This window comes from Phoxinus phoxinus (genome assembly GCF_949152265.1).
Source record: "Phoxinus phoxinus genome assembly, chromosome: 22".
Classification (NCBI taxonomy): Eukaryota; Metazoa; Chordata; class Actinopteri; order Cypriniformes; family Leuciscidae; genus Phoxinus; species Phoxinus phoxinus.
In genome coordinates this window covers 757734-770541 of record NC_136897.1, presented here as the reverse complement: position 1 = coordinate 770541, position 12808 = coordinate 757734, and the positions used below count along the sequence as shown (strand labels likewise).

General features: G+C 40.6%; 1 protein-coding gene across 1 annotated transcript in view; it reads left to right on the top strand.

The window, feature by feature from the left end:
* The window catches only part of nuf2 (UF2 component of NDC80 kinetochore complex), a 52451-nt gene that overhangs the window by 10099 nt on the left and 29544 nt on the right, over positions 1-12808 (top strand). The window contains exons 2-5 of the mRNA XM_079597517.1: positions 3862-4065; positions 6777-6889; positions 7657-7750; positions 9728-9761. Of these exons, the coding sequence (XP_079453643.1) occupies positions 3862-4065; positions 6777-6889; positions 7657-7750; positions 9728-9761 (445 nt within the window). The remainder of the gene's footprint in view (positions 1-3861; positions 4066-6776; positions 6890-7656; positions 7751-9727; positions 9762-12808) is intronic.

The following is a 12808-nucleotide window of genomic DNA, read 5'->3' as shown; positions in this document are numbered from 1 at the left end:
TTCTTCTCTTCATCACGGGCCTACCAGCTGTCTGCTGTCCTAGCCGCGCAACAATCACTGACAGAGTTGTGAAACTCTGACACAACATCAGACAACTGATCAGTGGAAAAATGTCCATTCAAGTTGCCAAATTAAAGTCATTCATTTTGTTCCGCTGTTTTATTGTTAATAAAAAAACGCGATCACCCGTTTCTAAATGTTTATTGTAATGTTAGCTGTCCCTCTTGTGGACAGAACGTGTAACAACAACCAAATGCTATAGTGGCATTGACGATCCATAAGCCTGTGTAATGTCGCAAATATTAATAATAGGATGAATTTGAGCATTTAATATTCGAATATTATTCGAATATTAAATAAAATAAGGAATGGAATTCGAATAGTATTATAGAGGAAGATTGACAGCCCTAGTCTGGAGTGATAATAGTGTGTGTTCCTGGACCCCAGAACCAGTCTGGAGTGATAATAGTGTGTGTTCCTGGACCACAGAACCAGTCTGGAGTGATAATAGTGTGTGTTCCTGGACCACAGAACCAGTCTGGAGTGATAATAGTGTGTGTTCCTGGACCACAGAACCAGTCTGGAGTGATAATAGTGTGTGTTCCTGGACCACAGAACCAGTCTGGAGTGATGATAGTGTGTGTTCCTGGACCCCAGAACCAGTCTCGAGTGATAATATTGTGTGTTCCTGGACCACAGAACCAGTCTCGAGTGATAATAGTGTGTGTTCCTGGACCCCAGAACCAGTCTCGAGTGATAATAGTGTGTGTTCCTTGACCCCAGAACCAGTCTGGAGTGATAATAGTGTGTGTTCCTGGACCCCAGAACCAGTCTGGAGTGATAATAGTGTGTGTTCCTGGACCCCAGAACCAGTCTGGAGTGATAATAGTGTGTTCCTGGACCCCAGAACCAGTCTCAAGTGATGATATTGTGTGTTCCTGGACCCCAGAACCAGTCTCGAGTGATGATAGTGTGTGTTCCTGGACCACAGAACCAGTCTCGAGTGATAATAGTGTGTGTCCCTGGACCCCAGAACCAGTCTCGAGTGATAATAGACAGTGTGTGTCCCTGGACCCCAGAACCAGTCTCGAGTGATGATAGTGTGTGTTCCTGGACCACAGAACCAGTCTCGAGTGATAATAGTGTGTGTTCCTGGACCCCAGAACCAGTCTCGAGTGATAATAGTGTGTGTTCCTGGACCCCAGAACCAGTCTCGAGTGATGATAGTGTGTGTTCCTGGACCCCAGAACCAGTCTCGAGTGATAATAGTGTGTGTTGCTGGACCCCAGAACCAGTCTCGAGTGATGATAGTGTGTGTTCCTGGACCACAGAACCAGTCTCGAGTGATAATAGTGTGTGTTCCTGGACCCCAGAACCAGTCTCGAGTGATAATAGTGTGTGTTCCTGGACCCCAGAACCAGTCTCGAGTGATAATAGTGTGTGTTCCTGGACCCCAGAACCAGTCTCGAGTGATGATAGTGTGTGTTCCTGGACCACAGAACCAGTCTCGAGTGATAATAGTGTGTGTTCCTGGACCACAGAACCAGTCTGGAGTGATAATAGTGTGTGTTCCTGGACCACAGAACCAGTCTCGAGTGATAATAGTGTGTGTTGCTGGACCACAGAACCAGTCTTGAGGGATGCTAGTGTGTGTTCCTGGACCCCAGAACCAGTCTGGAGTGATAATAGTGTGTGTTCCTGGACCCCAGAACCAGTCTCGAGTGATAATAGTGTGTGTTCCTGGACCACAGAACCAGTCTCGAGTGATAATAGTGTGTGTTCCTGGACCACAGAACCAGTCTCGAGTGATAATAGTGTGTGTTCCTGGACCCCAGAACCAGTCTCGAGTGATAATAGTGTGTGTTGCTGGACCACAGAACCAGTCTCGAGGGATAATAGTGTGTGTTCCTGGACCCCAGAACCAGTCTGGAGTGATAATAGTGTGTGTTCCTGGACCCCAGAACCAGTCTGGAGTGATAATAGTGTGTGTTCCTGGACCACAGAACCAGTCTGGAGTGATAATAGTGTGTGTTCCTGGACCACAGAACCAGTCTGGAGTGATAATAGTGTGTGTTCCTGGACCCCAGAACCAGTCTCGAGTGATAATAGTGTGTGTCCCTGGACCCCAGAACCAGTCTCGAGTGATGATAGTGTGTGTTCCTGGACCACAGAACCAGTCTCGAGTGATAATAGTGTGTGTTCCTGGACCCCAGAACCAGTCTCGAGTGATGATAGTGTGTGTTCCTGGACCACAGAACCAGTCTCGAGTGATAATAGTGTGTGTTCCTGGACCCCAGAACCAGTCTGGAGTGATAATAGTGTGTGTTCCTGGACCCCAGAACCAGTCTGGAGTGATAATAGTGTGTTCCTGGACCACAGAACCAGTCTGGAGTGATAATAGTGTGTGTTCCTGGACCACAGAACCAGTCTGGAGTGATGATAGTGTGTGTTCCTGGACCCCAGAACCAGTCTCGAGTGATAATATTGTGTGTTCCTGGACCACAGAACCAGTCTCGAGTGATAATAGTGTGTGTTCCTGGACCCCAGAACCAGTCTCGAGTGATAATAGTGTGTGTTCCTTGACCCCAGAACCAGTCTGGAGTGATAATAGTGTGTGTTCCTGGACCCCAGAACCAGTCTGGAGTGATAATAGTGTGTGTTCCTTGACCCCAGAACCAGTCTGGAGTGATAATAGTGTGTGTTCCTGGACCCCAGAACCAGTCTGGAGTGATAATAGTGTGTGTTCCTGGACCCCAGAACCAGTCTGGAGTGATAATAGTGTGTTCCTGGACCCCAGAACCAGTCTCGAGTGATGATAGTGTGTGTTCCTGGACCACAGAACCAGTCTCGAGTGATAATAGTGTGTGTCCCTGGACCCCAGAACCAGTCTCGAGTGATAATAGTGTGTGTCCCTGGACCCCAGAACCAGTCTCGAGTGATGATAGTGTGTGTTCCTGGACCACAGAACCAGTCTCGAGTGATAATAGTGTGTGTCCCTGGACCCCAGAACCAGTCTCGAGTGATAATAGTGTGTGTCCCTGGACCCCAGAACCAGTCTGGAGTGATGATAGTGTGTGTTCCTGGACCACAGAACCAGTCTCGAGTGATAATAGTGTGTGTTCCTGGACCCCAGAACCAGTCTGGAGTGATAATAGTGTGTGTTCCTGGACCCCAGAACCAGTCTGGAGTGATAATAGTGTGTGTTCCTGGACCCCAGAACCAGTCTCGAATGATGATATTGTGTGTTGTAACTGGGAAATCCTTCGTCCTTTCGTGAACTTTCACAACACTGGATTCTGGATAATCGGAGATAAAGATGTCGTGTCTTTTCTTCCTTAATAAACAGTAATGACGACTTGAATTAAAATAAACTGTTTACTGAGGTTAATGAACAGGATTGCACACATACACACACACACACACACACACACACACACATGCAATCAATCACAGTTATAATCTTGCTTTTCTCTTTCTGCGCGCTCTCGCCCCCGATGCATTATGGGTAGACTTTTCTTAAAGCTGATTGAATTAATGATTCAATGACAAATATATTTTAGTCACTTGCATTTGAAGGCAGTATAAGATATTATTTAAATTGGGCTTAATTCTCACAAAACTCACAATTCATTACTCACCTCAGTTTTAAGGTACAGTGGTGCGATTTTGGAACATTAAAGAGATTTGTTCAAAAACGCTGATTCATCCAGTAATGAAACTAGTGCAGTCTTTATGAGTGAGTCATTGAATCATTCATCCAAGAGATTTGTTCAAAAACTCTGATTCGTCCGGTAATGTGTGCTTTTCTTTCGGCCTGTTTTGATGTTTGGACCTTTATTGTGATCTCTGTCTCTCCAACAGTCGGAGCCAGGCTTCGGGTTGCTGTTTGACATCGATGGAGTCCTGGTGCGCGGGAAGACGCCCATCCCAGCGGCCAAGAGAGCCTTCCAGAAGCTTGTGGACGCGAAGGGACAGTTCCTGGTTCCCGTCGTCTTCGTCACGAACGCTGGAAACTGCTTACGCCAGAAGAAGGCAGACCAGCTGTCGCACATACTGGGTGTTCCTGTGAGTTCTGTTCCCTCGCTGTCCAGCCTGAGGAGATTTCTGATGCCGGACTCGGGAAATGCTTTTTGTAGCACATGCTTGACACACACACTGAAGGGATCAAATCATGAGAAATCAAATTAACTTCAGCTTTCGACATGCGCTGGGAAAATGCACTGCACACTTCTTTCCCCGGTTCATTCACACGGAAGTTTATTTTTAAAACTGCTTTTTAACAGTTCTATGGAAGCTTGTTTCCGCCACAGAATAAAACAGTTGAAAAGATAATTGTGACTTTTTTCATAGAATTGCATGTTTACATCTCGCAATTCTGACTTTATATCTCGCAATTCTGACTTTATAACTCGCAATTCTGACTTTATAACTCGCAATTCTGACTTTATATCTCGCAATTCTGACTTTATATCTCGCAATTCTGACTTTATGTCTCGCAATTCTGACTTTACATCTCGCAATTCTGACTTTATAACTCGCAATTCTGACTTTATATCTCGCAATTCTGACTTTATAACTCGCAATTCTGACTTTATAACTCGCAATTCTGACTTTATATCTCGCAATTCTGACTTTATAACTCGCAATTCTGACTTTATAACTCGCAATTCTGACTTTATATCTCGCAATTCTGACTTTATATCTCGCAATTCTGACTTTATAACTCGCAATTCTGACTTTATATCTCGCAATTCTGACTTTATATCTCGCAATTCTGACTTTATATCTCGCAATTCTGACTTTATGTCTCGCAATTCTGACTTTATGTCTCGCAATTCTGACTTTACATCTCGCAATTCTGACTTTATAACTCGCAATTCTGACTTTATATCTCGCAATTCTGACTTTATAACTCGCGATTCTGACTTTATAACTCGCAATTCTGACTTTATATCTCGCAATTCTGACTTTATATCTCGCAATTCTGACTTTATATCTCGCAATTCTGACTTTATAACTCGCAATTCTGACTTTATATCTCGCAATTCTGACTTTATAACTCGCAATTCTGACTTTATAACTCGCAATTCTGACTTTATATCTCGCAATTCTGACTTTATATCTCGCAATTCTGACTTTATGTCTCGCAATTCTGACTTTATATCTCGCAATTCTGACTTTATGTCTCGCAATTCTGACTTTATATCTCGCAATTCTGACTTTATATCTCGCAATTCTGACTTTATGTCTCGCAATTCTGACTTTATATCTCGCAATTCTGACTTTATGTCTCGCAATTCTGACTTTATAACTCGCAATTCTGACTTTATAACTCGCAATTCTGACTTTATATCTCGCAATTCTGACTTTATAACTCGCAATTCTGACTTTATAACTCGCAATTCTGACTTTATAACTCGCAATTCTGACTTTATATCTCACAATTCTGACTTTATATCTCGCAATTCTGACTTTATATCTCACAATTCTGACTTTATAACTCGCAATTCTGACTTTATATCTCGCAATTCTGACTTTATATCTCGCAATTCTGACTTTATAACTCGCAATTCTGACTTTATATCTCGCAATTCTGACTTTATATCTCGCAATTCTGACTTTATATCTCGCAATTCTGACTTTATATCTCGCAATTCTGACTTTATATCTCGCAATTCTGACTTTATATCTCACAATTCTGACTTTATATCTCGCAATTCTGACTTTATATCTCGCAATTCTGACTTTATATCTCGCAATTCTGACTTTATATCTCGCAATTCTGACTTTATATCTCGCAATTCTGACTTTATAACTCGCAATTCTGACTTTATAACTCGCAATTCTGACTTTATATCTCACAATTCTGACTTTATATCTCGCAATTCTGACTTTATATCTCACAATTCTGACTTTATAACTCGCAATTCTGACTTTATATCTCACAATTCTGACTTTATATCTCGCAATTCTGACTTTATATCTCACAATTCTGACTTTATAACTCGCAATTCTGACTTTATAACTCGCAATTCTGACTTTATATCTCGCAATTCTGACTTTATATCTCGCAATTCTGACTTTATATCTCGCAATTCTGACTTTATATCTCACAATTCTGACTTTATATCTTGCAATTCTGACTTTATATCTCGCAATTCTGACTTTATAACTCGCAATTCTGACTTTATAACTCGCAATTCTGACTTTATAACTCGCAATTCTGACTTTATAACTCGCAATTCTGACTTTATATCTCACAATTCTGACTTTATATCTCGCAATTCTGACTTTATATCTCACAATTCTGACTTTATATCTCACAATTCTGACTTTATATCTCGCAATTCTGACTTTATATCTCGCAATTCTGACTTTATATCTCGCAATTCTGACTTTATATCTCGCAATTCTGACTTTATAACTCACAATTCTGACTTTATATCTCGCAATTGCAACATTACAGGTGAAACTTGAAAAATTAGAATATGGTGCAAAAGTACATTTATTTCAGTAATTCAACTTAAAAGGTGAAACTAATATATTATATAGACTCATTACATGCAGAGTAAGATATGTCAAGCCTTTATTAGTTATAATTGTGATGATTATGGCGTACAGCTTATGAAAACCCCAAATTCAAAATTAGAATATTGTGAAAAGGTTTTCATCCACTTGAAATGTTGACTGCTGTACCTTTATTGTTGCATGATGTGAAGTGTTTGTATGGATAATAACGACTGATATTGATGATAATCTGTTGGCTTTATTTATAGATCTCTCAAGACCAGGTCATGATGTCTCACAGTCCTCTGCGGATGTTCACCAAGTTTCATGACAAGCATGTGCTGGTGTCGGGACAAGGCCCTGTGCTGGACATCGCCAGGAAGTATCCTTCAGTGTGTGTGTGTGTGTGTGTGTGTGTGTGTGTGTGTGTGCTCCCCGGTCCTCGTGCTGGTCACCTCACCAGATGGCCTCGTGATTACTGACCTGCAGATTTTAATTGAATGCACACATGTGACCCTGTGACCCAAACCCAGTCTCAAGTGATGATAGTGTGTGTTCCTGGATCACAAACCCAGTCTGGAGCCGCACGGGTATATCTGTGGCAATAGCAACTATACAGTGTATGGGTCAAAATTATACATTTCTCTTTTATGCCAAAAATCATGAGGATATTAAGATCATGTTCCATGAAGATATTCAGTAAATGTCCTACCGTAAATATATAAAACATGTATTTTTGTGAGTGAATGCAGCACAATCGTGAACATAAATGCACAACTTTAAAGCAGATTTTCTCAATGTTTACATTTTTTTGCTCCTCAGATTCCAGATTTTCAATAGTTGTGTCTCGACCAAATATTGTCCTCCTAACAAACCACACATCAATGCAGAGATTATTTATTCAGCTTTCATATGACACTTTAATATAAATGACCCATGTGACTGGTTTTGTGGTGCAGGGTCACACATGTAAATGAGGCTTTTGCTGGCCTTTGTTCCACCTCGATGATGTCAATAGATGTGATAATACAAGATTAATCTGAGGAATGGGATTATCGTAATCCCTCAAATCTCTTGTTGTTGTTTGCGAATAAAGCAGGATTCTGGTCATAAAAGCACTGATAATGAGTTCTTAACCCTGTGGATCAGCGTGGGCTTCACAAACGTGGTCAGTGTGGACATGCTGCGCGAGTCGTTCCCTCTGCTGGACATGGTGGACCACAACCGGAGACCCAAGCTGCCCGTGAGCCGACTGCACCCACACTCCACCGCACGGCTCCGAGGAGGCGGAACAGAACGCTTTACTTGATATACAATCTCAATCTGGCACAATTTGATGCAATTCATAATTTAACAAGACTTCTGTTTTTGTTGAAGAAATTAATACTTTTAAGGTGCATTTGATTGATCAAAAATGTAACAAAAATTCAACATAAATTCATTTTACTCCATATTCACATAGAAAACAGCTGTTTTAGATTGCAATAATGTTTGAAATATAATATTTTTGATCAAACAAAAGCAGCCTTGGTGAGCAGAAGAGACTTTCAAAAACATTACAAAATCCTAATTATTAAAAATGTATCTGGAGTCTATTAGCAATTGAGTAATTATAATACATTTTTAAATTCCATAATCAATGATTTTTGTATACTCAAGATTATGGGTGGGCGATATGACAAAAGTCTCATACCACAATATGAGTCATTTAATTTCACGATAACGATGTCACACAAATTAAAGATATTAATATCACACCAATTTTAATATCACAAAAAAACAATAACTAGCATAACTAACGTAAAAAAAATAATAATAATTAAGCTCACTGAAGACAAATAAAATATTAGCCAGCAAAAACAACTAATTTCAGTCCTCATGCACTCATAAATTCCCAAACCGCACACTCGATGTATGTCACAATCTCTAAAAAGGTACTTTAGATACTTTATACTCTATTAATATCTATTTTTTTAACCGGTTATTGTTTTAATCACACTGAACGCAGCCAGGGTTTGTGCAGTGTGTGTGTGTGTGTGTGTGTGTGTGTGTGTGTGCAGTGTTCAGTGTGTGTGTGTGTGTGTGTGTGTGTGTGTGTGCAGTGTGCAGTGTGTGTGTGTGTGTGTGTGTGTGTGCAGTGTGCAGTGTGTGTGTGTGTGTGATGGTTTATCTTGTGGAGAGTTGGAAGCTCAGGACACTGTCAGTCAGATTAGAAGAAGGAAACAGAACAGCCAGTGGCAACAAACTAAACTGAACACGACCCAGTTTCTGTACAGCAGAAAGCACTGATGATTGCTGGCCTGTTGTTTGTACATGTAAAAAAATATTTAAGGGGGGGGGGGGGGGGGGGGGGGGGGTATAATGCCCTTTTCACACGATGTGATATAAGTCTCTGATGTCCCCAGAATGTGTGTGTGAAGTTTTAACTCAAAATACCCCACAGATATTATTATATATCATGTTAAAGTCACTTTTTGAGGGTGAGCAAAATCACACCGGTTTGTGTCTGTCCCTTTAAATGCAAATGAGCTGCTGCTCCCGGCACAGGGGGCGGAGCTTCAAGAGCTCATGTCATTTTACCTCAAACACACACACACACACACACACACACTGAACAGTCCAAAAACTTTTAGCCTTTTATGTTCAAACCGGAGTCAGACACAGATGGAGAGACTCGAGAAGAAGTGACAACATGTAGAAGCAACAGGACGTCTCTGAATACTTAGTTGATGAATTTATGAAGCTGATGTGTAGTTATCTTCTAGTCATTGATTAGCATATTCTGTCTTGATAATCTATGAATCGTGTTCCGGGGGCGGGGTTTATGTAAATTTTAGGGTTGGTGATGTCACTAACCCGGGAGGAAGCTCGTGTAGTTCCTACCAGCCGTTCGTTGTAGTTCTTTTCTTTAAAAGCAAATATCTCCCTTTGCTCTGAACTTTGAGTGTTGTAACTTTGCAGATGTTGTTTATGATCAAACACAACATTACACACTAACTACAGTTAGAAAACACAACATTACACACTAACTACAGTTAGAAAACACAACATTACACACTAACTACAGTTAGAAAAGTCAAATCATAGTCAACCACCCCTTTAAGGGATTTAAGATGTTTGTACTTTTATAGTCTGGTGTTTTTATGTAATCCCGAAGCGAAGCGAGATTTTGAGATCTCTCAGCTGGTGTTTAACGGCCGTTGATGTCTCTGTGTTTCAGTCTTCTCCTGTGGTGACCCTGCCCAGAGTCGAAGGTGAGGCGCTCTGCTCAACCATGAACACACACTCAACCCAAACACATACTCGACCATAAACACACACTCAACTCAAACACACTCAACTCAAACACACACTCAACCCAAACACATACTCAACTCAAACACACTCAACTCAAACACATACTCAACTCAAACACACACTCAACTCAAACACAAACTCAACTCAAACACATACTCAACTCAAACACATACTCAACTCAAACACACTCAACTCAAACACATACTCAACTCAAACACACACTCAACTCAAACACACACTCAACTCAAACACATACTCAACTCAAACACATACTCAACTCAAACACATACTCAACTCAAACACATACTCAACTCAAACACATACTCAACTCAAACACATACTCAACTCAAACACATACTCAACTCAAACACATACTCAACTCAAACACATACTCAACCCAAACACATACTCAACTCAAACACATACTCAACCCAAACACATACTCAACCCAAACACATACTCAACTCAAACACACACTCAACTCAAACACACACTCAACTCAAACACATACTCAACTCAAACACATACTCAACTCAAACACACACTCAACTCAAACACACACTCAACTCAAACACACACCAACTCAAACACACACTCAACTCAAACACACACTCAACTCAAACACAACTCAACTCAAACACACACTCAACTCAAACACACACTCAACCCAAACACACACTCAACTCAAACACATACTCAACTCAAACACATACTCAACTCAAACACATACTCAACTCAAACACATACTCAACCAAACACACACTCAACTCAAACACATACTCAACTCAAACACATACTCAACTCAAACACATACTCAACTCAAACACACACTCAACTCAAACACACACTCAACCCAAACACATACTCAACTCAAACACATACTCAACTCAAACACATACTCAACTCAAACACATACTCAACTCAAACACACACTCAACTCAAACACAAACTCAACTCAAACACATACTCAACTCAAACACATACTCAACTCAAACACACACTCAACTCAAACACAAACTCAACTCAAACACATACTCAACTCAAACACATACTCAACTCAAACACACACTCAACTCAAACACACACTCAACTCAAACACATACTCAACTCAAACACATACTCAACTCAAACACATACTCAACTCAAACACATACTCAACTCAAACACATACTCAACTCAAACACACACTCAACTCAAACACACACTCAACTCAAACACACACTCAACTCAAACACACACTCAACCAACACACACCAACCAAACACATACTCAACTCAAACACATACTCAACTCAAACACACACTCAACTCAAACACACACTCAACCCAAACACACACTCAACTCAAACACATACTCAACTCAAACACATACTCAACTCAAACACATACTCAACTCAAACACATACTCAACTCAAACACACACTCAACTCAAACACACACTCAACTCAAACACACACTCAACTCAAACACACACTCAACTCAAACACACACTCAACCCAAACACACACTCAACCAACACATACTCAACTCAAACACATACTCAACTCAAACACATACTCAACTCAAACACATACTCAACTCAAACACACACTCAACTCAAACACACACTCAACTCAAACACATACTCAACTCAAACACACACTCAACTCAAACACATACTCAACTCAAACACACACTCAACTCAAACACACACTCAACTCAAACACATACTCAACTCAAACACAAACTCAACTCAAACACACACTCAACTCAAACACACACTCAACTCAAACACATACTCAACTCAAACACATACTCAACTCAAACACACACTCAACTCAAACACACACTCAACCCAAACACACACTCACTCAAACACAACTCAACTCAAACACATACTCAACTCAAACACATACTCAACTCAAACACATACTCAACTCAAACACACACTCAACTCAAACACATACTCAACTCAAACACATACTCAACTCAAACACATACTCAACTCAAACACATACTCAACTCAAACACATACTCAACTCAAACACACACTCAACTCAAACACATACTCAACTCAAACACATACTCAACTCAAACACATACTCAACTCAAACACACACTCAACCCAAACACACACTCAACTCAAACACATACTCAACTCAAACACATACTCAACTCAAACACATACTCAACTCAAACACATACTCAACTCAAACACACACTCAACTCAAACACACACTCAACTCAAACACATACTCAACTCAAACACATACTCAACTCAAACACATACTCAACTCAAACACACACTCAACCCAAACACACACTCAACTCAAACACATACTCAACTCAAACACATACTCAACTCAAACACACACTCAACTCAAACACACACTCAACTCAAACACACACTCAACTCAAACACATACTCAACTCAAACACACACTCAACTCAAACACACACTCAACCCAAACACACACTCAACTCAAACACATACTCAACTCAAACACACACTCAACTCAAACACACACTCAACCCAAACACACACTCAACTCAAACACACACTCAACTCAAACACATACTCAACTCAAACACATACTCAACTCAAACACACACTCAACTCAAACACACACTCAACCCAAACACACACTCAACTCAAACACACACTCAACTCAAACACATACTCAACTCAAACACATACTCAACTCAAACACACACTCAACTCAAACACACACTCAACCCAAACACACACTCAACTCAAACACATACTCAACTCAAACACACACTCAACTCAAACACACACTCAACTCAAACACACACTCAACTCAAACACACACTCAACTCCTCAACTCAAACACATACTCAACTCAAACACATACTCAACTCAAACACACACTCAACCCAAACACACACTCAACTCAAACACATACTCAACTCAAACACACACTCAACTCAAACACACACTCAACCCAAACACACACTCAACTCAAACACATACTCAACTCAAACACATACTCAACTCAAACACA